This window comes from Colossoma macropomum, unplaced genomic scaffold, assembly GCF_904425465.1.
Source record: "Colossoma macropomum unplaced genomic scaffold, Colossoma_macropomum, whole genome shotgun sequence".
Classification (NCBI taxonomy): Eukaryota; Metazoa; Chordata; class Actinopteri; order Characiformes; family Serrasalmidae; genus Colossoma; species Colossoma macropomum.
The window spans coordinates 12249896-12277162 of NW_023494793.1; the positions used below are offsets into that span (position 1 = coordinate 12249896).

General features: G+C 38.7%; 2 protein-coding genes across 3 annotated transcripts in view; one reads left to right on the forward strand and one right to left on the reverse strand.

Annotated features, from left to right (window-relative positions):
* The window catches only part of acsl2 (acyl-CoA synthetase long chain family member 2), a 39834-nt gene extending 15984 nt beyond the window's left edge, over window positions 1-23850 (forward strand). Inside the window, exons 2-21 of the mRNA XM_036578519.1 lie at window positions 919-1163; window positions 2901-3015; window positions 3307-3371; window positions 5911-6012; window positions 6215-6314; window positions 7977-8155; window positions 8542-8574; window positions 9429-9480; window positions 11016-11089; window positions 12832-12909; window positions 15267-15401; window positions 16739-16873; window positions 17058-17153; window positions 18320-18392; window positions 18960-19048; window positions 19174-19290; window positions 20001-20144; window positions 20259-20360; window positions 20550-20621; window positions 21950-23850. Coding sequence (XP_036434412.1) covers window positions 921-1163; window positions 2901-3015; window positions 3307-3371; window positions 5911-6012; window positions 6215-6314; window positions 7977-8155; window positions 8542-8574; window positions 9429-9480; window positions 11016-11089; window positions 12832-12909; window positions 15267-15401; window positions 16739-16873; window positions 17058-17153; window positions 18320-18392; window positions 18960-19048; window positions 19174-19290; window positions 20001-20144; window positions 20259-20360; window positions 20550-20621; window positions 21950-22087 — 2142 coding nt within the window. The 5' untranslated portion in view covers window positions 919-920 and the 3' untranslated portion in view covers window positions 22088-23850. The remainder of the gene's footprint in view (window positions 1-918; window positions 1164-2900; window positions 3016-3306; window positions 3372-5910; window positions 6013-6214; window positions 6315-7976; window positions 8156-8541; window positions 8575-9428; window positions 9481-11015; window positions 11090-12831; window positions 12910-15266; window positions 15402-16738; window positions 16874-17057; window positions 17154-18319; window positions 18393-18959; window positions 19049-19173; window positions 19291-20000; window positions 20145-20258; window positions 20361-20549; window positions 20622-21949) is intronic.
* A 165-nt stretch (window positions 23851-24015) lies between these two features.
* bin3 (bridging integrator 3) overlaps window positions 24016-27267 on the reverse strand; it is a 73252-nt gene continuing 70000 nt past the window's right edge. For both annotated transcript variants that reach the window (XM_036578521.1, XM_036578522.1), the window contains exon 9: window positions 24016-25958. In XM_036578521.1, coding sequence (XP_036434414.1) covers window positions 25812-25958 — 147 coding nt within the window. In that variant the 3' untranslated portion in view covers window positions 24016-25811. The remainder of the gene's footprint in view (window positions 25959-27267) is intronic.

A 27267-nucleotide genomic window follows, 5' to 3' on the forward strand; every position in this document is an offset into this window, starting at 1 on the left:
TGTGGGTACAATGTGTGCACAATTAAGGAAGAGTGGTAAAAAAAATAGATATTGCAAGTATAAATATATACATATAAACAGAGTGGAGAGAATCCACATGTATGTACTGTAAGAACTGCATATGTAAAATAAGAATGCAGAGTAAAGACATGTACAGTAGCAAATATGATTAGTGCAATAATATATTCACTTCCCACTCCCACCAGCCCGAGCTATCATGGAGGGGAAATACTCGGCTAGCTCTGATACTGTGTTTCATTTAAAAATGTCACGAGAAAAGTTCATTATGGTTTGTGATTCACACTGGCCAAAGTGAAACGCTTCCGCATGTAGAATCAGAGCTTTCTGATCGGTAAGCGCTAATCATTGACTTGCTTTATCAGAGTAATGAAAAAACGTGTCTGAAATGTTACTTATATTCTTATACATGTGTTTTTTTTTAATGTTCTGTGAAGCAGCACTGAGAAATCACATAATGGAAAAATGTACACATTTTTGTGTCTCCCCTAAAGGGTTAAAGGAGACAAAGACGAAGTTTCTGAGTGCTACTAAAGATCAAAATGGAGCTCATTTACTCCTTTAGTGATCCTACACTGTATAGATTAGAGTTTTCTCTGCTCTAATACAAGTAATTCAGCTCATCAGCTGATCGCCATGTTCGGAATAAACTGAACGAGTTACAGAGGGGAAAAATGCCTTCAGGGTGACGACTGAAGGATTAGGCTCGACTGGACAGTGACTGTGCTGGATCACTGTTCCAGTGAGAAAGAAAAGCAGATGTTTGGCAGCAGCTAAATGTTTTTTTTTGTTTTTCTGGGATTGACAAAAATGCCATTGTGGTGGTGGAATCAGACTTTCTCAGATGTGAGGAATAATGGAAGTGTGGTTTTTCTCTGTTTTTTTTTTTCTCTCTCTCAGCTATGCAGTTGCAGGAGTGGTTGCGTTCCCTTCGTCCCAGCTGTGGTGGATTAGGGAAGTCAGAAGTGGAGGATATTCGAAGCCTCCTTCCCTCTCTCCCCTCCTCCTTCTCTCTCTCCTCTCTCTCCTCGCCCTCTGTCATAGGGCTGGGAGCGCTGGCGTCTCTCACAGTGTACTGGCTGGTCACTCGGCCTCGCTCCATACGACCCCCCTGCGACCTGCAAGCACAGTCCGTACCTGTCCAGGTAATGCTTTTGAACAGTGACAGCTGACCCCGATAGCAAACAGTCACTGAATTCATGTTAAATCAATGTTAAAGCTTCATTGAATATAATGTTGATTTTGAATCACTTTTGCACCCAGAATTAATACTGAAACCACATTTAAGGAGTTCCACTAAATTGTTGTCAAACTTTCAATTTTTTTGAAACCCTTAGAAAATGAAAACCATCCTGCTTTATCTACAGCACGTCCTTTTTTTAAGAAGCCAAATGCCCTAAAAGAAACCACTCCATTAGTATCTTTATTCAGATTTATTGAACAAGAAAATGCTTTAAAAAGAACTTTTTAACTTGGGTGCTGCAAAATAAGTTATACAAGATGCATAGAATTAAGATTATTTCACATTCTCTCTTTACCAACAACTACTTTTACCTGTATTTTTAACAAAACAGTACAAAGACAAGATATATAATGTTTTACCTTATCAACATTTGTTTAAATATATGGTCATTCTGAAATTGATACCTGCAACGTGTTCAAAGAAAGTTCAGACAGATGCAGTTTAAGACTAGAAGCATGATTCACTCATGCTTGGAAATGAAAGTAGCATTCAGGAAAGATCTAGACTTTTATGAGCAAAACTGAGGCTCACCAATTGCATTGCCAAATGATGCAGAAAATACAGGGTGATTTTAGGTGTTTCACCCTCTGCAGTGCATAATATCGCCAACAGATTCAGGGAATCTGGTGAAAACTGTGTGTAAAGGGCAAGGTGAAAACCTACAACTGAATGCTCATGACCTTCGATGCCTCAGACATCACTGCATTAAAGACCAGCATTGTTCTGTGATGGAGATCTCCATATGAGTTCAAGAGGACTGTGACAGCCCACTGTCAATAAACACTGTTCGTCATTGCATCCACAAATGCAAGTTAAGACTATACAGCGGAAGTCAAATGTCAAAAGCTTCCAGAAACGCCTCCAACTTCTCTGGGCTTAAGCTCATCTGAAATGGACTACAGTGGAAACATGTTTTGTGGTCTGATGAGTCAAACTTTCAGCTTGTTTATGGAAATACTGGGTGCCGTCTTCTCTGGGCCAAAGAAGAAAAGGATCATCCAGATTGTTACCAGTGTAGAGTTCAGAAGTCAGGGTCTGTCGTGATATGGGGTAGTATTAATAAGTCACCTGAAAACAAGCTCAAAACACAACACAACAATGAATTGCCCACATAGTTGTTAGGTGTTGTTAAGGTGATGTAGCATTGGTAAACATGCTCTTGTTCCAACTTATTTGCAATGTGTTGCAGACATCAAATTTGCACTGAGCGTATATTTACAAAAAACATAATACAGGTCAAATAGAATTTACTAAGTACTGCTTTCTGTTTACATTGGCATTTCATTTAACAGCAGGTCATACGGTGTGCAAAAACATAAGCAAGTCTATTATAGATTACTTTACGAATCAGTGTGGTTTGAAGCAAATAAGTGATGATTTATGTATGTAGTTTGAATAATTCTAACTAGTGATGTGTAGGGTTCCTTTACCTGTTAGCTACATTAGTCTCCATTGAGAATCTGATGTGGCTCATGCGTCACATTTAGGGTAAAATTTTAAACGTGTCTTTTAAACCTGTGGTAAACTGATGTGTAAGGTTGAGCTAAACGTTCTTGTACATCATCACACAATAAGCTGATTTAAAAGTGGAAAGACACTGACATTTACTGTGCGTCCCTGATTTTGTGTGTATTCTCAGGGAGACTCCAGCTGTAGGCGCTCTGCTTTGCTGAAGGATGACAATCTGTTGGACTTTTACCATGAAGACACAAAGACAGCGTACGACATGTTCCAGAGAGGCTTGAGAATAGCAGGCAAGTTTGACCCATGCTGATGCCATTTAAGTGCAGTACAGACAGCTAAGCTCTGTTGGTCACTTGGGCTTTAACAGTGCTTTTAGCGCTTTATCTCTTGAGCTCAAATGGACCAAGCTACATTGTTGAGGGAATTTCACACAAGGATGACCGCTTTAGGGATGTTGTGAATAAAGGGGAGTCGTCCCAAAGGGAATGAGAGTCCATCACGACTAGCGATAAAGTGAAACTCATTTTAGATCAAGCTACCGCTGACAAGGTCTGTGGCTACTAACGCTCTGGTGATTGCAGGGGATGGGCCGTGCCTTGGCTTCAGGAAACCAGGAGAGCCTTACCAGTGGATCTCCTATACAGAGGTGAGGTTGTGGCCTGTTAGGCTGGATTTACATGAAACTTTCTTGCAACTTTAGTCTCAACTTTGTGAAAGAAGTTTCATAAAAGACAACAAAATGAAACAGGATGCTCTTTTGCAATAATATTGTTTTTTCTAACAACTATGTAATTTTACTAGGTAGTATCTACTTAGTTAACAGTAATATGGTGCTGTTTGCGCCAGCATTTGCTCTGCTGTACTGTGATGTACATAGCTAGGTTATTAATATTCTCCTCTCTTGACATAAAATGATACAGATATGCAAATGTAGGTTAAACAACACATCACAGATTTTTCTATAAAGACAATGCATGTGAAATACTGGCTGCTAATCTTGCTAACTGGTGAAATTAATGTGCTGCATGTGGCCGAAGTCATAGCAGGCGTGGAGTCCAGCATAATTTGATGACTTACATTCTCTGGCTTAAGGGTGTTTTCACACCAGAGCCGTTTTTGGACCTCGTACCGCTGGCTCTGTGAGTCTGGTACGTTTGGTCAGTTGTTTTTGAGCCTGGGAGCGGTCCAGGGAACCGATCTCTAGTCCTCCTGGAATCGGTGGTCTGGGCTTGGTGTGGTCCACTGAACTCTGGTGTGGTCCACTGCACGTGTGGAAGCTATCCACTCCCGGTGGCGTGTGTGGGCCTGCGTGATTGGTTCAGTTTGTAATGTGAGTTTTGTGTTACTCCCCATTTCAAGTTCCGTGATGGCAGGGAAAGGATTGTTGTAGACGAGAAAGCTCTGTTCTTCACCGTGTGAGTGTTTGTTTCCAAGGAAAATAATAAAAAGCAGCAAGTGAACGGATGAAGCTGGTGCCTACCATTTTACAAACCTTCATGGAGAAAAGTGACGTATGGGATTGGGCAGTCAATCCACAGTTCGGATGGAAATTTGGTATGTGAGAACAAACCAGCGATAATGAGCCCCTCCCCTAAACGAGCCCAGAATCAGTCCTGGGTGTGGACACCCTCAGCACCGTCCTAAGCAAACCTGGTAATTAATTGAATTAGTTGTACTTGAGCAGGAAAATCAACAAACTGAGCAGGAATCTGGTCCCACTCACTGGCAGTCTTAGCGGTGCTCCCAGAAAAACACATTAACTTTATAGCGTTTTGCTTAAGTAACATTCAGAAATGTGTTTTTTCAGGTGTTCTGGCTACTGGGGGCATTTTCGGCTGAAGCCTTTACCAACAAGGCGATTGATGCCTTTTATTGAAAGGCTGGACTTTCCGTGAAACAGCCGCCATGTTGAGTGTTATGAGATATTTATATATTTCCATATCAACCAGTGGACTGTGTCCTCCTTCTGTTTATTATCTCTGATGCAACTTTGAATATTTTCGAAGGCTGGATTTACCGAGTGAGGTTTTCGCACTTTGTTGCAAGTTGAAACAAAGGACAGTAACGTGAAGCAGTTAAAAACCCAACGTCACATGTAATACGTTTGATTATTGCTCTAGTTTGCAAGATTAGTAGCCAATATTTTTCAGCTGGCTAGTTAGGATTAGCTGGTCATTGTTTGATGTTGGCATGTGGCATTTTGATTGGTGGTTGAAATTACTGCACCTGTTGTGGCTGAGTATTAATCAGGTTTTCAAGCAGTTTGCAGGTGGCTTAGTGAAATTTTGTTTCATGTATGTTTCAGGCAACAATGTTTCATGATTTTAGTAAGTCTTAGAAAAAAATCATAACTGTGTCATTAGAATGTAATAAAAATATGCCTTTATTAGTGATACTGATTTTTATTCTGTCAAGATTTTGAAACTCAATACAGTTCAATTCAGGTTTATTTATATAGTGCTGCTTTCATTAGCATTGTCACTTAGCAGCTGCACAGAAATCTGGGTACAAGCCCCAAATGAGCAAGCTGAGGACCAAAGCTTGACAGGAACCAAGACTTAAAAGAGGACCCCGTCCTCCTGTGGTCGAGACGGGATAGCAATAACACAACAATGGTGACATAAATAAAGAATAATGGATTGAAATTTAATATACAATAATGAATATAGAAAAGGAAAAGGAACAAGCCTGTCATTCGCCCAAAGTATTTAGACTACTATCAGACTCATGAAAAGCAGTTACTGTTATTGACTAGTGAGTGTTACTGTTACTTTTAGTCACTGTTACTGTATCTGACTATTGTTGAAGGTCTACCAGAGTTACATGAGTAATAGATCTATGACTTAAAGCCAGTGACTGCTGTTAGAAGCATATCAGAGTGAAAAAGAGAGATAAATCCATGAAAGCCAAAGACTACTGTTAGAAGCTTATCATGAAAACACATTAGTATGAATATGTGAAGAACTCAGTACAGCGTGAGGCAGGTGAACAATGTTTCTGATTGATTGCTTGTTGTATGTCTGTAAAGTCTGTTTAGGCACCAGGCTTGATCCTGGAGGGCTGTTGCACTTACACAGTTTAGTGTTTTCCTTCCTCACAGAAGGTACAAGCAGCACAATGGCTTTCCAGAATGAATCTGAAGCCCTGTCTTGTATTAAATCAAGTAATTTCCTGTCTTGCTGCAGGTTGCAGAGAGGGCCCAGGTGTTGGGATCCGGTTTGCTGGCGAAGGGATGCAAACCTAATCCAAAACAATTTGTGGGCATCTTTGCTCAAAACAGGCCAGAGGTACACCACACAAACACTTCCTGTCTGTTCACATTTATATCACTATACCAGACCACAGTGTCCAGGATTTCTTAGAAGAAAGATTGAGGTTATATATAGATGCAGGTAATACACATACATCATGTTAGAATGGCTAACAAAATCGGAGTTTGTCTGAGGGACACTAACTGTGCTGACCTTTGTCTCCCCCTTATGGTTGCAGTGGGTTATTGCAGAGCTGGCCTGCTACACGTTCTCTATGGCTGTAGTGCCTCTGTATGACACGCTAGGCCTGGAGGCCATGGTGCACATTCTCAATCTGGGTAAGTGGGACATAAGTGTGGTTAAAATAAACTACAGAAAGCTGGTGTGAATGTTTTGTTGCAATACCAGTACTAGTTTTCCATAACTGATGTCTGCTGATATAAACAAACCCCAGTAATTAAATTTTACTGATATGATTGTTGATTGTAAAGTATGGTTGCCAAGTGTTAAACTTCTTAAACCCAAACAAAAGAAACTCTCCATTGAGCATCTAAAGAATAATATAAAAAATAATAATAGAAATTAAAGTAAAAAAATAGAAAGGAATTAAAGTAGTATGCATTTGCATTTGGTTGTTGGTCAAGCATCACATTCCTGAATGTACTTTTCCTATACAAGGCTTTATTGGTGCTTTATTGGCAGGATTTCCACCAATACGGTTACATCTGTGGACGCACTGATGGTGGGATTGAGGGCCAGTGCTGATATCAGATATTTTTCATGTGCATATCTGCAAATGCTGATACATACATGTTTAGAAAATATGGAAATTGTGCCTGGATTGGATTAGCATTAAAGTCAAATGTAACAGGAATTTGTAGAGGATTACAAATGCAGTAGCCCAGTATCGCCTAACTGTTCTGTTCTTTTGGAGTACGATAAATACCAAATCTGAACATCTGAACATCTGCCGCGATAATGAACTGATTTCAGTATCATTGTACATCCCAAGATAAATCTGTGAAATCTTAACCTTCTGGGGTCGATGAACGCACCTGCATGTCAAATTAGATGTTTCCTGGCATTTCTGTTAATATCTTTGTGATAATAAAGTGCAGAAATACGATTCAAACCGTTCCTGAATCTGCCGAGTCGCCCTTTCGGTTACATCTTACCCTGAGATCGTATGTGACTCACATCGGGAGTTACGAGCCATTTAAGACAAGTTGAGACTCACGTCGTCTGCCTCTCACTGTTGGTCAGTGGTGGATTTGCATGTCCATCATCTGCCTCCCACCTGTACTTAGTGGATTTGTGTGCCTGTCTATATTTTGGGTGAAATTGACCAGTGGACACTCACAATCACTAAGGCCTGACCCATCACGTCGGAAACCTTTCATTTTTCATTCAGTCGACTCAGACGTGAAATGGTGTGTAAAAAGTTTCCAGACGCTGAAGTTGCTGCAGTGGGTTTGGGAAGTAGCTATGAGCTATTTTACCATATATTCCACTACTTTTGTGAGCCTAAGGCTTCAGTAGATCCATTACAAGCACCAAAACTATTTGTCCACATGAGTAAAGCTATGTTTTCATTTCTGAAACCAAACTTTTTCAGCTTTAGGGCCGAATTATCTCTTTACCCAGTGCTTTAGGTCAAAGGGCCTCATTATAGAGAGCTGAGATTGTTCTCAACATTTTGATATATAACATGTGGGTATTACGTCGTATACAAGTGCCTTTTAAGGCGCATTTAAGAATGCAAAAATCAAGAAAATGCCCTCAGACCCTGGAGGTTTAATATCAGTCGACTTCATGATATTTTAGTTGGGCCCAACATATTTATTAACTGATATAGTTAGATAGTAATGTGTTTATCAGAGACTGTGCATGTTAATGTAAATGTGACAGTGCTGGCCTCCGTCTAACATGTGAACACGGTACGTCTGCACCCGTCACAACTTGAGTTTACTTAACTCACTTAATTCACATTCTGTGTCCAGCTGAAATCTCTCTGGTGATCTGTGATAAGGAGGAGAAGGCGGCGTCTCTGTTGGGGAATAAGGAGAAGGGAGTGACCCCTGCCCTGTCCTGCCTGGTGCTCTTTAACCCTGTCAGTGCGGCTCTGGTGGAGCGAGGGAAGAACTGTGGCGTGGAGGTTCTGCAGCTTTCACAGATCATGGTCAGAGAATTTAAATGGTTGTGTACAATGTGTTCATGCTTCAGTCACTATGATGAAAGGACTTTGGATCCAGACAGCATTATGAGCACTAAATAAACAGAAATGGTGTTTGGATGTAAATACAGGTCTCTCACATGCACATGTATCACACTGCGCTTGATGTTACAGGAAGTCTGTGGTCATTGGTTGTAGCGAATGAAGGGAAGAGGGTGTTGAGTTTTATGCACTGGTTGAATGAATGTGAATGCTGCAAAATTGACGCTGTTTATGTGAATGAGAAAAGTGAAAAAAGCCCACAGTTTTAATACAAAGCCTTCATTTATTTAATACTAATAGTTCATTTACAGTGTTATAATCATAGTACAATTGTGTTTGTTTTCTTGCAGGATCTGGGCAGAGAAAATCTCCAGGCTCCAGTGGTAAGTGCCCTCTGAAATGTCTTCTGTGAAGCTGCCAGTTGATTTTTGTTTATATTCGTAAGTCCATAATCCTAAACTTTGCAAATTTCTTTATTTCTGTTCCAAATGTTTTTTCTTTCCTTTCAGACGATAAAACATTTGACAGAATTCTCTGTCTGAAACCTGGTCTAGATTTGGTTTTAGGATTGTAGATGATTGTAGAAGTGTGCTTTAAAGCTACAGTAACATCCTTCTTAGGACATTTTAATCTATGAAGTTTTGCCCATTATGATCATGACATTTTAGCCACTGAATATTTGGCATGTAAATTATTATACTCGTTTTTTTGTATTCAATTATTTATTTTATCAATTTAAAGTACAAGCCTAAAGTGGTCAAATTGACTGAAAAGCTGCTCAAATAAACAATAAAGAGCTCAAATAAACAAACATTATTCTCTGCTGACCATTAAATGTTATAGCACCAGTCACATGTTAGAACTTTTTGTCGTCTTTGTAAGACCCATGATGTGTCTTAATAATGCATTTTCTGCTCTATTTTATTGACATACATTTACCTCAACTCCACATATAAAACACATTTTGTTGCAATTTAACACCTGTGAAAGCTGCATCCAGTCAGCTCAAATAATTGCAGTCCAGTGATTATCGAATAATCGTGATAGACCTGAAAACTTTGGAAATATCCACATCTTCCATCCCTGATATGCTGGATGCATTGTTGATATTTCCTACACCAGTGAGAATGGGCACATGACTGTTTTAAACACTGTTTTAATCTATGTTGTCTCAGAGTTAAATGCTTTAGCAGATGAATTAGCATTTAAAACAGTGTTTGTGTATTTGCATTTGTAGCCTCCTCAGCCTCAGGACCTGGCAGTGGTTTGTTTCACCAGTGGGACAACAGGTACGGTACACTTCATATTCCAAAATATACTTAACCTCCAGATGGAATTCATATCTGAACACGTCCTGCTGGGACAGATTCACTATGTTTGGTAGCACTTTATTGGAAGGCTGCGTAAATAGTGGCTTCAAGCGCTGAATAACATTTAAAGAGCAATGCTTGACTATTTCTGAATAGCTTGTTTCAGTATTCGCAAGATGACATGGAAAGTTTTATGATGTTCAGAAACGGAAAGTGTAATTATTATTGTAGTTTAAGGACAAGTTTAAGTTCACTGAACTTAGTTGTAAAAGTATGTAAAAGTTTTTCAAATTATGTTTTGTTGACTTTGTAGCACATCTTCTATAGAAAACACACTTCTACACATTTTAATGCACAATTACTGTTTATTTGCTGAATTTAAGATATTGGGAGGTGAAATAAAACCTGTGCCAAAAACTTTGTGTAATTTTATGCAAATGATAATTTTCCCAATATGTTAAACTCAGCCAACAAATGGAAATTTTGCAGTAAAATTAACAGAAAAATACCATATTTAAGTGAGTTCTCTGTAAAGGATGTATATATGGTGTTCTTAATGGCCTCTGCCTTGTAAGTGCCGCTAGTAGGAAATGGTGCTTCATAACTTCCTTTAAATGGAAGTCAATTTAGTTTAGGGGCTTCATGTTAATACAGTGTCATTTACTACATCAACCTTCTTGCAAATACTGACGTAAGTTGTTCTTAAATGCTCAAATGTTGCTTTTGAAGTTCCTATGTAGGTACCCTTCAAATAAACTGACTTCTATATTCTGTATATATACTGACTAACTATATTCTGACTGATTTATTTCTATTAACCAGATTTTGTGGGTTAGAATGACCTTTGACCTGACTAGTGTAGACAAAGTTGCATTATGTAAGTTTTTGTGTTAAAATTAATACAAGAAGCGTTATTGAGTAAAGAGAAAAAAACACACTATAGTATGGTGTGCCTGCTCTGCTATGAGTCGTCCTGTAATGCCTGAAATAAATCATTTAAAAGTCTGAAGCATCAGGTCACCTATGGTGGGAAATTTTCAGACCACATCATACGTCTTCATATATTTACATCACACACACAGGCTCAATAAGAAGGTCCAGCTCGATGTTCAGGTCTCAAATACAAAATCAACACTACACTGATGATATAATGACAATAGTAGATCATTCACTCACATCCTCAGAAGACACATCCTTCAGTTTTGACTGAGTTCTCTTTCAGTGGCTCGCAATCTTCAGATTCATCCGCTCAGGGAAAGGGTCCAAAGTACAACCAGTGACACAAAATGTTCTGCATGTTGTGTACAATTACACGTGTCCACCAGAGGTCTCCAAATCCCCAAAACTTACAAAGTGTAGCTTTAAACATCAGCTGTTACCACACACAGTGATTCATAATGTACTTCCAGGGTTTGCATGCACTACATTATTAGTGGTTGTATTGAGGTGGGATGACATTGCGAGGTCAGAATGCTTTCTTCCTGTAATAACTCTTTCATTTTGTGTTCATTCAGGAAAGCCAAAAGGAGCCATGATCACCCACGGCAACATCGCTTCCAATGCATCCTCCGTGATTAAGATCCTAGAGGTCAGTCTCTCTCTCACATTCTTCTTCCTCAGACAATATAACACGACCCTTATAGGCTTTCATCCCTCCTCAGACACTCTTGCTTTGAAGGAATATTTCCTTGAACACAATTTTCGCCCTACCTGAAATGTGTAACGATTGGGTGTGTGCAGTGTCCAACTAAGTACAGTACTGTTTTCTAGCCAAAATGGCTGTTAAGTAAAATATTAAAAAATTTTTGAAAGAATTATTGAAGTTATTGAATAGGACTTCAGATAACAAGTAGATAAACAGTACTTGAAGCTTTGGTCTCTGAGAGAGAGGAGAAAATCAAGCTGCTTCAGACCTAAAATCCACAGGTGTTTCTGTCCGTCCTTCCACTGTGAGAAGAAAATTTGGCGCTGTGGGTCTGAAAGGATGTGCGGCTATCAAGAAGCTCTTACTGAAAAAGGGAAATAGACAAATAGACTGACCACCCCAGAGTCCAGACCTCAACATCACTGAATGTGTTTGAGGTTATTTAACTTGTGAGAAGCAGAAAATGGAACCAACTCGCGATAAAACGACCTTGTGTATTTTTTCATTTTTTTTTTAAAAGATATTTTATTTCTTTTGAAGGTGGAAAGATTTATATTTATCATGAGTTTAATGTTTAAATATAAAAACTTTATTGAAAAATGCTGTCCCACACTTTCATGTCACTACCATAACACAGAGTTTTAGCACATAGGCGGAGCCTTATTTTAGCCACACCCCTGCATTTAAGAGCAAGAACTGAGACTGCATCTCTGTCCCTCATGGCCACATGGAGAGCAGTTAGATGCCATTGTTTTGAAGTAAATGTGTCCTAAAGTCTGTAAATCAGTGTGTAACATTTAAGAATTGTCACTACTGTAACATTTTTGTGTTTTAATGAAAAATATGATTTTACACTGTACAGCTGTTCAAAGCTGTGTCAGCTGGTGTTTTTGAGTTTTGCTCAAAAGGAGCTAAAATTTCACTACTGGAACAAAATCATTCATTCAGTCATATAAATAAATAAAATACACATAATTAAGTTATGAGAGGATTAAAGGATAAGAGGATAAAATCATATGATGGATGTGAGAACTGTTGGACTGGAACCTGGCTGTTGGTGTTCCTGTCATTCTCATTATTTCAGGAATTCGAATAATGTGCTCTGATGTGCTCATGTTATTCCTACATTACTGCCATGCATTAGCTAGCCACTAGCTAACAAACACTAAGAGTTTTATCTGTGACTTTAGAGCTCAACTGCAGAAAACACTACAGTTCATAAAGGCGCCCGCTGGTTATACGACATAGAGACTGAACGAGAGCGAGAGGGATATTTTGCAAATTTGATCTCCATCCTGACTTCATCTTTCTGTCTTTTATTTCCCTCTACCTCTGCCACCTCAACTTCAGACTCTTTTCTCTCCCCCTTTTCTCTTTTTATCGGTGTCTGTCTATTACCCTTGGGACGTGTTACCTCACTTCTCACTCCATAGCCCACTCTCTCGCTCTATCCCCACGTGGATTGTGTAGGTAAAATTGGTAAATTGCATCTTCTATCGCCCAATAAGTTCAAAACTCCTTCTCAGATTGGCAGTGAAAAAGACAAATAGTGTATTTAATTGCCCCTGTAAGCGCCCAATTGTTGATTCAATTGCCCATTTAAGTCTAATGTCCCATTTTCTCTGTAAGGTGGATGTTCTGTGCCAATTTACTTTGGTTAATGTGGATTGCCTTTGTAATTGCAGGGCTTTTTTGTGATGCGCCAAGACGACGTGTCAATCTCGTACCTGCCCCTGGCTCATATGTTTGAACGCATGATTCAGGTGAGTTGGACCTGTCCATTTATAGCTGTTCTCTGTGTCTGTCTGGCTGTAGTCAAGTCAGCTTGTGCGGAGTCTTAAGTGTCAAAGTCTGACTCATTACTGAGTCACTGGTATTCGAAGTGTAAATCCAAGTCCTCTTCACCATTGTTTAAACCTGTTCTTTAGAACAAGTCAACTTGTCAAGTCCAACTAAGGCAAACTCTTCCGAAATAGCCTATGGTGCCAGGTGATGATACTGGGCCGACATCAGCAGAAAATGTAGGGTGAGAGAGTGAATAAATCAAATCCTATAACAAATCTAGCCCAAAATAGCACTCGCGCTGTTAGTGGTGTATTTCTCCCAGTGGAGTGTCTTGACTATGATTGACTACTTTTAGGTACTCATCTTGCAAACCTCAAAGTTTGGACAGTATATGAAATGCAAATAAAAACACAAAGCAGTGATTTGTAAATCTACTTTGACCTCTATTTATCAAGAACAGTACAAACACAAGTAAGGTTTTACCCTTAAACTTTCAAAAAAGTTGGGCAGGGGTAATTTAAGACTAGGAACATTGTAAAAAGATCTTAAACAGGTGATGCAATCATGCTTGGGTATAAAATGAGCATCCAGGAAAGGCTTAGTCTTCTATGAGCAAGAGTGGTCGAGGCTCACCACTTCACCAAGGAAAGCTTCAGCAAATAGTCCAGCAGTGTAAGAACGACGTTCCTCAACACGCAATTGCAAGTACATTGGTATTTCACCCTTTACAGTGCATAGTTACATCAAAAGATGCAGGGAACCTGAGTAAATCTCTGTGCGTAAAGGGCAAGGCCAAAAAAACACTACTGACGTCGATCCCTCAAATGACGCTGCATTAAAAGCCGGCTGTTTTTAGTGATGGATATTACCACATGGGCTTGGGAATACTTTGATAAACACTAGCAGTAAATATGTTTTTGACTGGATCCACAAATGTAAGTTAAAACTGTGCAATGCATTTTGAGGTAAGAGGAAGAAGCCATATAGCCAGAGACGCTGCCTACTTCTCTGCGCTTGAGCTTATCTGATATGAACTGAATGAACAGCGTAAATGTGTATTGTGGTGTGAGTCAATAATGGACAAGGACCATCCTGATTGTTACCAGCATAAAGTTCAAAAGCCAGGGTCTCTCATTGTGTGGTGGTGTATTACTGCCATTCTACTGAATAGAGGTGGTGTGAGTGAACCTTCTTGGACTAAATTAAGCCATTATTCCATTATTGTATTATCCCTTTTATAGTGTGTTAGTCAGTGTAAATTGAATGTGTTTTGAAGCTGTAGTCAAGTGTTCAAGTCCGTGTCAGTGATATTCTAGTCCTAGTAAATATTATATTTGCAATTTTAATGTGCTTTAGTCAGGATTTAAAATACTTTCCTGCACTGAAATAAGTATCCCTGTAAAAAAGCTTCTTGAACATTCGCCTGAGCCAAGCCAAGCTATGTGTGGTCAATCAGTTTGAATCTCAGGAGGATCCTTTGTTGGAAGGTGAAAGCAAAACCATTGCCAGAGTTTGCTTTGGAAACATTAGAGAGGTCAGAGGGACGTAAAAGTAGTGGAGCTTACAGTTACATGCAGGCAGTTCTAAAGTAGAAGTTGTAGTACAATTAGACTTGAAACGTATAAATCACAGCAAATAAAATCATATTAAATGTAATATAAAAATAGGTTTTTATTTTTATTTTTTTGCAGTTGTACACTTCAGAAGGATACATGAAAAACTTTTAAGGCAGTAGCTGCAAGAGGCAAACACTGACTCATAGGTGTAAACGTCTGTCCACAAAGTTAAAAGCTTTGAATTTATCATTGGAACACAATACAAAGCTTATAATATTCCAGCTCAACAGGTCATAAAACTACGAGAGTCATTAAACCCACTTCTGATTAATTTCCCCCAACATAACAGTGACTCATCATCCTGATCCTCTACCTCCTGCTGTCTGAAAGCAATAATTCAGCAAAAAATCAAATTAGCTTAATTTTCCTCTTACCTCAGAAGCAGTCAGCAAGGACGGGTATGGTGTGTGAAGTGTGCTTCTTCAGTTTTGTGCTGGAGTTATGAGGCTAGTGTAGCTAGCATGTAATAAAAGCTTATTGTACGACCGTTAGCCCTGTGTAGCGTGTATCACATGCTTGCCTCATACGCTGTTGAGATGTTAAGTAATCTCACACAAGCTTGTTTATGGTCTCTGACTTTGTGTGACATTGTTATCTATAAAAATATGCTACTGAAAATTCTAGGACAAAATATATTACTGAAAAATATTAGCAGCCATCTTAAAAAGAGTTTTATAGGCAGAATTATTCCTATAAGTTCTTCTTTCTCTCTGTTTTAGGTGACACTGTTCTTCCACGGAGCGAGAGTGGGCTTCTACCAGGGAGACATCTCTCTTTTAATGGATGACATCAAGACCCTGAAGCCCACCTTCTTCCCTGTGGTGCCACGCTTACTCAACCGCATCTATGACAAGGTCTGTATCAGTCATTACTCTCAGAATAACTACAGAATCTCAGTCAGTGTTGGGTCGTTATTTTAAAGTTATGTAGCAAACATTCATTACTTAAAAAATGCATTACTTATTTACTGTCTGTGGAAAATAATTCGTTACACTACTCGTTACATTACTTTTGCATTTCTCCACGACATCGTCTGATCGTCTACTGCCAGTTAACAATAGCTGTATAGTTAACAATAATAATATAATGTTAAACCTTATATATGCCACAAAGTTGAAGCCAGCTTTCTGTTCACCAGCTTCGTGTTCGATTTTTCCCATTCCATCTTTAAATGATGCAGCAGTTACGTTCTGGTGCCAGAGGCGTTATGATAACTTGCTGCACCATTTAAGGTGAAACGGGAATATTTGAACAAGAAGCTGGTGGATAGGAAGCTGACCTCAGCCTCAGCACAAATCCCCATCCTAATAAGCAGGACATACACAAGATCTTTCTTTTTATGCTCTTTGGTGAAGCACCACGAAGCCAACAGCAAGTTAGCTTCTCAGAAAACGCCTGATAATCTCTGCTTTTGTTACCCGTTGAACATCAAGCTTTGGCTGCTTGGTTGGGGTCAGCATTCGCATAGCTTGAGCATCACTCAGGGTCCGGGGGTCTTTCGGTACTAGTTTTGTGTTAGCATGTTGCCTGTGCAGGTGCTTGGAGAGATCTGATGTTGTGTTCACAGCAGTGGATAGTAGTTTCTGGCCTGGGCACAGTTTGTACGTTACTGTCACATTCTTGTCCTTCCGCACAACAGATTTGAAGTAATGTCCGTCTCTCTAACCCTCAAAAAGTTGTAGACTGCTCTGGCATTTTTGTCCTGTCTCCTGCACAAACTCTGGCCAAAGTCACATGACGAGAAGTCTGTTGATTTTTGCGCAGGCGTGCACTATTAGCAACTGTGATTACTGGATTTAGGAACAGTAACATGTTACATCACTGTGTTACAGACAAATGTAATGTGACTACAATAACGTGTTACTTGGTAATGTGTTACTCCCAGCACTGCTCTCAGTACAAGGACAGACTTTATGGTGTAAGGAACAGGATTATAAGAAAAACGTTGTCATGTCTTGTATTGACTCCTGTGATATTAGATTATAGAGCTGGAAAATATGGCAAAAGACGTTTTCATGTTGCACAATAAGTCATGATATTTATTTTTTCTGACATCTGATCAGTTAAAACAAAGTAGTGCCACAAAAAATACTATCAAAAACTATTAATCCAATTATTTGTAATTACACATGTATAATTTAATATGCACTGTGATGCTGAATAAGTTTGAGTAAGTCTCCTCTGTGTGTAGGTCCTGGGCTCAGTGACGTCTCCGTTGCGGAGGGCCGTCCTGCACTACGCTGTGAGGAGGAAACAGGCTGAGCTGAGCAGCGGAATAGTCAGAAACAACAGTGTGTGGGACAGACTCGTCTTCAACAAGATACAGGTCTCTCTCTCTCTCTCTCTCTCTCTCTCTCTCTCTCTCTCTCTCTCTCGCTAAATCTCATAATGACAAATATTGATTTACTGACGATTTAATTTTGTGTTATATGATAACCTTCATCTCTGTACATGAGACCAAGTAATTAGATGAAATACTTTTACTTCTCTCTCTCTCCCCCTCACTGTAGGCCAGTCTTGGGGGGAATCTGCGGTTCATCCTGACTGCATCCGCTCCGATCTCCCCCACTGTCCTCTCCTTCCTCAGAGCCACGCTGGGCTGCCTGGTGAGAAAAGATCTTCCTCCTGTGTTTTAGGGCTGCACATAGACAAAAAACTAGGACTGTGGTTAAATCACTACACATTTTGATTGTGATGACCTTTGCAGTATATTAAAATGCATTGGTTAAGCACTAATGTGGCATGACCTGCACTGTTTTAAACAAAAAAAAATCTTTTTTGGGGTGCATTAATACTGCAGAACTGGAACTGTGTGATTGTTAAAAAAACAATTGTATACAATAGCATATTGTAGCCTTCTGTTACATCAGTGTTTCATAAGTTAACATCGTGATAATGATTAACCAACAATACATTATGCATCCCTACAGTGTAAGTGTGGGTGTATATTAGAGATTTCCAACTAATTCAGAAATTCTGGTAGAGTGAGAGTTAATGAACGGACAAAGTACAGCTTTGGCCGAGATCAATGTAGGTCTGTAGGCTTAATTTTTAGCTGACATCACTGGTGTTGCACCTGTTTATTTTATATATTATTCAAAAATAGCTGTGGGAAGTCTGGAGATTTTAGTGTTGAATGAGTAACGAAGGCTGCTTCAGATGAGCTAATAAGCTAAACTACAGGTACAACTTTGGAACCTGATGGAGACCCATTCTTCTACATGAGGTGTTTTATCCTCAGTGAACAATGTGCCGAATTAGTTTGTTAGAAAAATATCTTTTCATTGTTTCTGGAACAAACTAACATTAGCTAGAGCAGGCATGTCAAACTGGGGACCTTCTGGGCCAAAGTGCTGCAGAGATTATGGTTCACCCTCATCTAACACTCTGAATTCAGTTCAAGGCCTTGCTAATTAGCTGATGAGCTGAATCAGGTGTGTTTTAATGAGGCAGAGTGCTGAAGTCTGTAGTGTTTTGGCCTGCAAGGATGGGAGCCTGACGCAGGTGAGCTAGAGTAACTTATTTAGGCTAGTTAGCGATAAAGCTGCACTATCTCTTCCTGTAATGAAACCTGATAAATACCCAAATAGTGATTTTTGGTATTTGAATATTGGCACCTGAATGGTTAACTGAGCACTCGAGTATCCGTGTACGTCCATAATATATATGTCTGCAATGGACTAGACTAGAACAGGCTGTGCAGTGTTCACTATGCTGGTATACTGGGGTTAACAGGCTTAACCAATGTGCTGCTGTTTGTATGCATTTGCAGATTTTTGAGGGCTATGGTCAAACTGAGTGCACAGCTGGCTGTACCTTCTCTATGCCTGGAGACTGGACTGCAGGTAACACCAACCCCCACCAAAACCTGTATATATGATTAGGGCTGAACAATTTGGGGAAAATATGTAATTGTGTTTTTTTTTCTGACTAGTATTTTGACATTTTGATTATTTTCTATGAATGATGATATTCTTAGAAGAGAGATTCTCTCCTCAGGCTGGTTGAATAGTTAGTATTGTTATTACTGTGATTTTTGCTATAGAATTTAATGTAATTACATAATTAATTAGAAGGTAACGAACAAATGAAACCAATTACTTTCAATGCACATTCTGTATTGACAGGTTTGACTCTTCACTTCCGTCTTTTTTTTCATTTGTTTCCAGTGTCAGAAAACAACCGATATCATAATAAAAGTCTCCTCTTAAAAAAAAACACATGTTTGTGTTATAAACACAAATGTGGTGTCAATGGAGTGTTTAGAATCTGTACTTTCTACAGAATTTCTCCACTGTTTTCACTGAGCTGTGTCAGAAATAATTCCTCTAAAATGAAAACCTGCTTTTATCAACAATGATAACTGTAACTGTGTTTGAGGCTGATGCAGTGTGTTCAATTGTGTGTTTCAGGCCATGTTGGAGCTCCTCTTCCCTGCGCCAGGGTGAAACTGACTGACATTCCAGACATGAACTACTACGCCAAAAATGGACAAGGAGAGGTAAAGACTCGCTTTGTCATCTTAGTGAAAATCACAGGAAGGAGATCTACAGTGAAGCTTAGTTTAACAGACAAATATACTAATGTCATTTATAACATCTGTGTTTGTGTGTCTGTGTGTATCAGATCTGTGTTCAGGGACCCAGTGTGTTTCGGGGTTACCTGCATGATCAGGAGAGGACGGCGGAAGCTCTGGACGGTGAAGGCTGGCTGCACACTGGAGATGTGGGACAGTGGCTGCCGGTGAGTGAAGAACACACGGTTCAGAAACAGAGTCTGTTAAAGGTTTGGGGGAAACTTTTCAAAATGTTTTTACTACAAATGAGCTTGTTTTTTGTCCGTTTTATCCAGGTTTCATTATGTAGATTTTCTGCTCTGCAAAACAAAGAAGACTCAAAGCATTTGTACATAGTTGTTTCAGCTTTGTATTCAAATGTATTCAAATGTAAAAAACAAAGTAAGGTGTCTTTCTAGTTTCACAAGCCAAACTTCTATCATCAGAGAGGCTCCTTAATGAAGGAACAAACCACCTGCTACAGCAGGAAAGGGACCATTTGACTGACAAGCAAAGTAACCCACCACAGACTGTTAAGGATTTAATGGCAGGTAGTTTTAAAAACAGGGCTACAACAAAGACAGACCAATGAGAAACATCTCACTTAAAGCCACTGAATGCATCAAAGAAAATTTTAAAAGAAAAACCTTTAAGGACGCGCTGCTGTAAACTTCATTAACTTTTCTCAATCCACTGACTGTATTGCTCCAAAATTTATGGCCAGCTTAGCATGTAATATGAGATCGGGCTGATCAGACATTTTGTGCTTGAGTGGTGCGTCTGAGTGTCCCCAAACTTTTGACATTGTAGTACTGTTATCTAATACTTTGTATTACTAATTATGTTTATAATCAGTTTTATCTGCTCATAACGATATGATTGTTGTCTGCTCTGTTAGAACGGGACTCTGCAAATCATAGACAGGAAAAAGCACATCTTTAAACTGTCCCAGGGAGAATACATCGCTCCCGAGAAGATCGAGAACGTTTACATGCGCTGTGTACCTGTGCTGCAGGTGTTTGTGCACGGAGACAGTCTTCAGGTCAGTTCATAGATGGACACACATTAACAGCAGGTGTTAGAATCATTCTGTCAAACATGCAGTCGCTTCTTTAAAAGCTTTTTCATTCACCAAAGTCTTCTTGTCTGTTTTCAGTCTTATCTGATAGGAATTGTGGTCCCAGACCCAGAAGTGTTCGTTGGCTGGGCCAAAGGGAGAGGAATTGTGGGATCTTATGAGGAGCTCTGTCAGAATCCCGTGAGTTTTATTAGCATCGTTATTGAACCTTTTTTTTACCACACATTGTGTTGGACCAACAGAAATGGCCCAAAATGATTTGGAATAAAATATTAATGTATTAACATATTAAATTAGAGAAAGTTAGCATTTCTGAGATATGAGGTTTTATGACTCTGACATTGTTGTGTTTCTCTGCTTAACCTGCAGGACGTGAAGAAAGCAGTGCTTGAGGACATGACAGCAGTGGGGAAAGAGGCAGGACTGAAGTCATTTGAGCAGGTAAAACATGCAAACAGTGTTAGTTATGTAGTTGTACGAATGAGGAACTGAAGTGTGGACCCACAGAATTTACATTTCAGAGACGTTACTGCAGTTTGAGTTTATCTCCGTTGGAGACAGTCTAAAGATTGAAGCCTTACGGTTACATAATCCCGTTTACAGCAGTTTCCATGTATTACTATATGTAGTCATTAATTTGGTAAATACACTGCAAGAACAGATATTGGTGGATCATATTATTAAATTCTAAAATTCACTGTGATAAGTGAATATACAAAATTGTACATATAATGCCTTAATTATATGCAGTTATTATCTTGAACCCACTCTGCTTCAGTCTGCATCCTGAGATGTTAAGTTTAAACAGTTGAATGTAGATGAGAAGTGCCTTAGTTTAAAGGGCTGGGTTAAAGTTCTACAAAGGTTCTGTAAAGAACAGAGCCCTGAGAGGAAAGAGCTAAAAATACCTCTACATAATATCAGCCAGTACAGTTTAGTCAGAAGTGAAAGGGGCCACAACAATTTTACTGACTGATATGACTGTCAGTTATCAAATATGGTGGGAATATGAAATTCTCAATTACCAGATTTCTTAAACTCAGTTTTCACAGGATTAGTTTTACATGTGGAGGTGGAATAATGTAATTACTATTCCTTTGTGATTTTAATCCCATCTGAATCCACTGTGTCGGTGTTTTTACAGACTGCTAACTCATGCATCTCTAAAAATTTTGGCACCTTTTACCTTTTATATAACAAACCATAGAAATAATCTCAGGTTCTATTAATCCCATGTTATATAATTAGCCATAGCAATAATCTCAGGTTACATTAATCCCACACTATAATATTAACCATAGAAATAATCTCAGGTTCTATTAATCCCACGCTATAATATTAACCATAGAAATAATCTCAGGTTATATTAATCCCATGATATAACATTAACCATAGAAATAATCTCAGGTTATATTAATCCCATGATATAACATTAACCATAGAAATAATCTCAGGTTATATTAATCCCATGATATAACATTAACCATAGAAATAATCTCAGGTTATATTAATCCCATGATATAACATTAACCACAGAAATAATCTCAGGTTATATTAACACCATGCTGTAACATTAACCACAGAAATAATCTCAGGTTATATTAATCCCATGATATAAAAAAAAAAACTTTATTAGATATTAATTTTTAGAAAGTCGATTTCCATTCCACCACATTCCAGCAGAATGGCCACTAAGGGGTCTGCAGAAAGAGGCTCCTGGACAGTGCAGCAGGTGGCCAAACTCTCACCATCTTCTGTGTTTGTTTCAGGTGAGGGACTTGTATCTGCACCCTGAGATGTTCAGTGTGAGTAACGGTCTCCTCACCCCCACCCTGAAGAGCAGACGAGTGGACCTGCGCAGAGTCTTCAGTGAACAGATTGCACAGATGTACAGCAAAGCGGCCTAAAGAGCCGGTACAGGACTTCACTATTAACCTTTATAGCTAAGCTAACAGTCGACTTCCTGCTGAACTGGAAATACACTATGAAATCAAATTATGGCTCATAAGCTGTTGAACAAAGACCTCTGGGGACACACGTGGTCAGTGAGCTGCTGCTGTTAAACTATTTTCACATTCAACAACATCCATTCTTAGCTGGTTGTGTATATAACCAATGCAAAAACAAGGAAGCAAACTGGTTGGTTGACGGATAAAACTCAAGCAAATGTTCCCTAAAATGTGGAGCTGCACCTGGAAAACATGCTAACCTTTAACCCCTAGAAGACAGTTACTGTCAACTATAACAAAAGCATGTTATGAGTTGGTCAGTTATTTCTCACTCAGAGCTCATTGAAACGAGAAATTCTGTCAAAAATGCAGATTTTAAACTTTCAGTTGATCCCAAATTTGTAAGTAGAAGCTGAGATATTTTTGTGATATGAATTTGATGAAAAATTGTGTGCAGTTTTGTTTTGCAGGTGGAAAAAACATCCTTTATATTTTTTACCATTTTTCTTGAAACTGAAACAAATAGAAAATGATTTTCTGTGTAAATTGAGCCTGAATTTAAATTTTGTGACTGTGTAATTTTGTTATTACATAATTACAACTGAACAGTACAGCAAAATGACTGTAATAACTGTAGACTTCAAAGAATTAATCTGTTCACCAGAGATAACAAAAGCAAGCCGTGGTTTTATATGAATGATTTCTCACTCGCAGCTTGTTGATATTTTATTATGGTTTGAATTTGATAGTTTTTGCTGTGTACAGTCTTTTTCTGGGAGGAAAAAACATTTTGCCATGTTTTTTTTTAATGCTATGTGCCTGTAATTCCTTATGCAGTTACATATTTACAATTTAACAGTATAGCAAAACAGTAAGAACTTCAACAGGTTGACCTGGTTGTGAAACATTGTGCTGCTGTTAGAAAACTTTGTATCTCCATTTCATGTCATTTTTCAGTTCTTGACATAATTTAAAAGTGCCTGTTGCCCTTTATATTGTGTGTAAATTTCATGATGAATGGACCAAAAGAAACATCCCAAAATTGCATGAACAAATTCTAGTTCTATTGATTTACATTAAAAGTAGGTTTTTTCCTTCTCCTGTAAAGTTACCATTTTGGAGGTTTTGTCAGTTTTTTCAGTTTTTCCATTCATCTTCCAAGCCGCTTGTTCTCCTGGGTCGTGGGGGCGTTAGAGCCCCAGCGCTCACTGGACAGAAGGCAAAAAAACACCCTGGACAGGCTGCCAGGCCATCCCAGTTGGTGAAACATCATTTTGAACTTTATCCTGCTTCGCTTTTCTGTTCAGCCACCATTATTTGCACTAAGGTCGTTCAGGCAGTTATAATGCTGCTGCATTCAACTCTGTTCACCGCACTGTTACACTACCGTACAAGTGACAAGTTCTGGGATTGGATGTTTCCAGGAGGCACAGTCAGTCAACATTAGGTAGCTTTCGCTAATATTTTCTGATCATATTGCAGATGTTTTCATTTTTAAAATCCATGCAAAGTGTGTTTTTGAACAAAACTGTCCATTTCTCGTTTCATCAAAAGGTACTACAAAGTGAGTTTGTCTTGTGTGTAATTTATGCAGCGTGTATTATAAACATGAACTGTAAATGTGCACATTTTAAGCTGTACATAATGAAGAGTAAACCTGCAGCTTATGAACTGTTACACAAATTGCAGTCAAGGTAGTGATGAATAAAGATAATACAACATCTGTGCATTTTAATGTGGAATATGTGTTGTATTAGGCAAAAATGGTGGTATTCACAATTCTTAAAGATGATTAGCTTAGACTATTTCATTTCCTTTGGGAAATATGTGGGTGAGAAGCTGCTTCTAGGTCTTTGGTAAGCTGGTTAAAAAAAGTATGTTTCAGGTATTTTAGCAACCAATTTATTTAAGGACTTTACAGGACAGATATAAAATGACCAATACAAATGTTACACGTTTCAAAGGACTTGCAAACTGGGATTACAATCAACACAAAACAGAAAAGAAGCAGAAGGCTGTTGTACTCAAGGTCTTAGCAAAGGATGTATGAGTGAGACTAAGTGGAATTCCACCAATGTTTCAAAGTTTGTATGAAGCATTTCACATCAGCTGAGTCAGAACTGTTCACAGTGATGGTGATGGGAACCAGACATCTGAAGAGTTTAATGCCTCTAAACTCCCTCACAGAGAGGTGAGTATGAATATCCTCTCTGATACTTTGAGAGGACACTGATAGTGTTTTTAATATCCAGTCACAGTAGAGAGGTACATGGAGCTGTAAGGACAGACGGGCCCCAAAGAAAAGTATTTTTTCAGCTTCATCAACATTACATATAAAACTCAGGGCGTGTGTAGGTTCACTGGTTATTTTGGACAGTAAATAAAATGGATCTGTTTGATAGATATTGTGACCTCTTGTTACGACCAGCGCCACTAAAGAAACCTGAGCTGGGAAGTTTCTCTATACTGCACATTAAACCACTCTGAACCCCTCAACAAAACTATCCATACATTAGAAACATTGATGGAATTCTGCTTTACAGGCAGGTTTGCAAATCAGGAACATCAGAACATTCATTTAGCCTGAAGCCAAGTCCTGAGACAGAACGAAACCAAACACTAAAGGCACATATTTTAACACCATTTCAAACCCAAACATTATCAAACCACCATAAATGACTGACGCTACAGTGCACAAAAATCAACGTTTGACGATTGTCATTACTTCATTACACTTTGGATTATTCCTAGTTACACTTCCAAACAAAATGAAAATGAAGATGCACTTGCTTGCTTGATTGGTCCTGAACATAATCCAAAACTGTTATGGCTGTAGAAACTGGTAAATGCAGCAAAATGAATATTTTTAAAGGCTATAATGTTTAAAAGCACCACACACAAAGAACATCTACTAGGAACACAAAAAGTCAGTTTCTGTAAAGGCTGAAAGAACGGATGTTTTGTTTCTGACAGAAGAGGGCGCTACAGTACTGATCAACTGATTTTTCAAGTACGTTCATGAACTACAACTTCAGACACTTCAGTTTAGTGAACTTTGAGACAGCTGGAGAATCTAAAGTGAATAAACGTTCACTGAACACTTTACGTCTATATCAAATAAAGTTGTGTGCTGATCATTTGAATATATTTGATGTGACCTTTATTGTGATGGGGATGTAAATGCAGAGTTGCTTTTCGTGGAATGAACCAGTGCCGTTAATGTACACTGAACCACTTCAACACAGTCTGAAATCATCTGCCGAGAATAAAGTATACGCACAATTCCAGTGATGCTCTACTTTAAGACATTCTTCTTCTTTCATTTTCCAAACAAATATTTTAGTTACATAAAAAGGGGAAGTTTGTTCCTCAACCCAGATTCTTATTACATGGTATATTTGTCTGATTCCTTGTTAGTAGACTTTAAATATAACTGTAATCTATGTCTGATCAGAAAGTCTGATAGACTATAACAATGAAAGATCTAAAGTAAATTCATTAGTCACCTTATCAACGAAAGTAGAAGTAACAGAATAAATAAGTTAAATTCTACATCTATTCAACTGGTAATCGTTCACAGTTCATCGGATGACTGAGACTAACGATCATCTGACTATCAACAAACAACGCGTTTGGGAAAAGGTATAAGAAAAAGAACAAACAGGCTGAACATTCACTTTTCTCAGTCGTCAGCTACGATGGACAGAGCACGCAACTCGTTTAGCTTCGTCTCGTTCTGCTGTTCTCTCTCTTCGTCCGTCAGACCACCCTGATCAATCTGATCAGTCAACTCGCTGAAGATCTTGTGCATCTCTGTGAAGTACACGACCTGAGAGAGAGAGAGAGAGAGAGAGAGAGAGAGAGAGAGAGAGAGAGAGAGAAAAAAAAACACAATCAGGAAGAGTGAGAGAGTGAAACAGAGAAAGAAAGATGTTAAAAAGAGACAAGAGTGAAAAAAAAAGAAAAAGAAAGAAAGCCATTAGGAGAACAGTGAGAGAGTGAGAGACAGAAACAAAAGAGATAGATTAAAAACAGGCCAAGGAAAAAGTGGGAGAATAAAAAAGAAAAAGAAAGAAAGCAAGTAAGGATAATTGGAGAAAGGAAGAGAAAAACGAACGAAAGAGAAAGAGAAAAAGAAAAAACAAATGGAGATAAAGAGAGAGAGAAAAATAAGAAATTAGAAAAAAAAAGAACAAAGGAAAGTAAAAAAGACAATGTGAGAAATTAGAGAAGAGGAAAAAGAAAGAAGAGAGAAAAAAGAGATGAGGGTGTATAATATTAATATATATATATATATATATATATATATATATATATATATATATATATATATATATATATTAGAGAGAGAGAGAGAGAGAGAGAGAGAGAGAATAGCAGAGAAAAGGGGAGAGAGAGAGAAATGAGGAGAGAAGTTACATTGAAGATCTTCACATCAGCATGTGGAACACGGCAGAAACACCAGAGCTTCTGAACTCACAACTCAGATCTGCACAGAGCAGAGAAACTATAAATCCTGAACTTTCAGAGCAGCTGACCTCTCAGCGTCCTGCTCTGATAGTGACCTCACTAACTTCAAATAATGCAGGTCATTCTGTGACCAAATCGTCCATTTACCACTCTGTTTTCTATACTGCCAGACATATCACTAAATTCATTTATCACAGTTTGGTATTTTCTCTGCATGATGCCTGAACAATAAGAAAACTGTCACAATACTGATTTTAAGGAGCTAAAACTTTTGTTATTCAATAAAACTGGTTGATTATTTAATACGGTCAGAACCAATAGAACAAACTAATGAACAGAAAGCTACATTATAATCTAAGACACTGCCGATAAAAATATTAGTAAAGAAATCACTGATATCAAATCAACCTGTAGATCCTTGATATCGGCTGATTTTATCAGCCAGTCAGCGTATCAGTTGGGCCGTAGTGATACGAATGGTGATGGTGATATGGTATTAAAGAGAGTGCTCCTCGCTCTTGGGTGGTAGTGACCCTGTCTCTTCAGCTGCGTTTGGTGTGAGAGGGAGAGAGCGAGTGTCGGCTGAAAGCTTTTCTGACACGTCCCGCCCCTGCTCTTCCCCCGGCCCGTGAGTCAGGGGTCCCGCGAGAGACGCTTTGATGATTAAT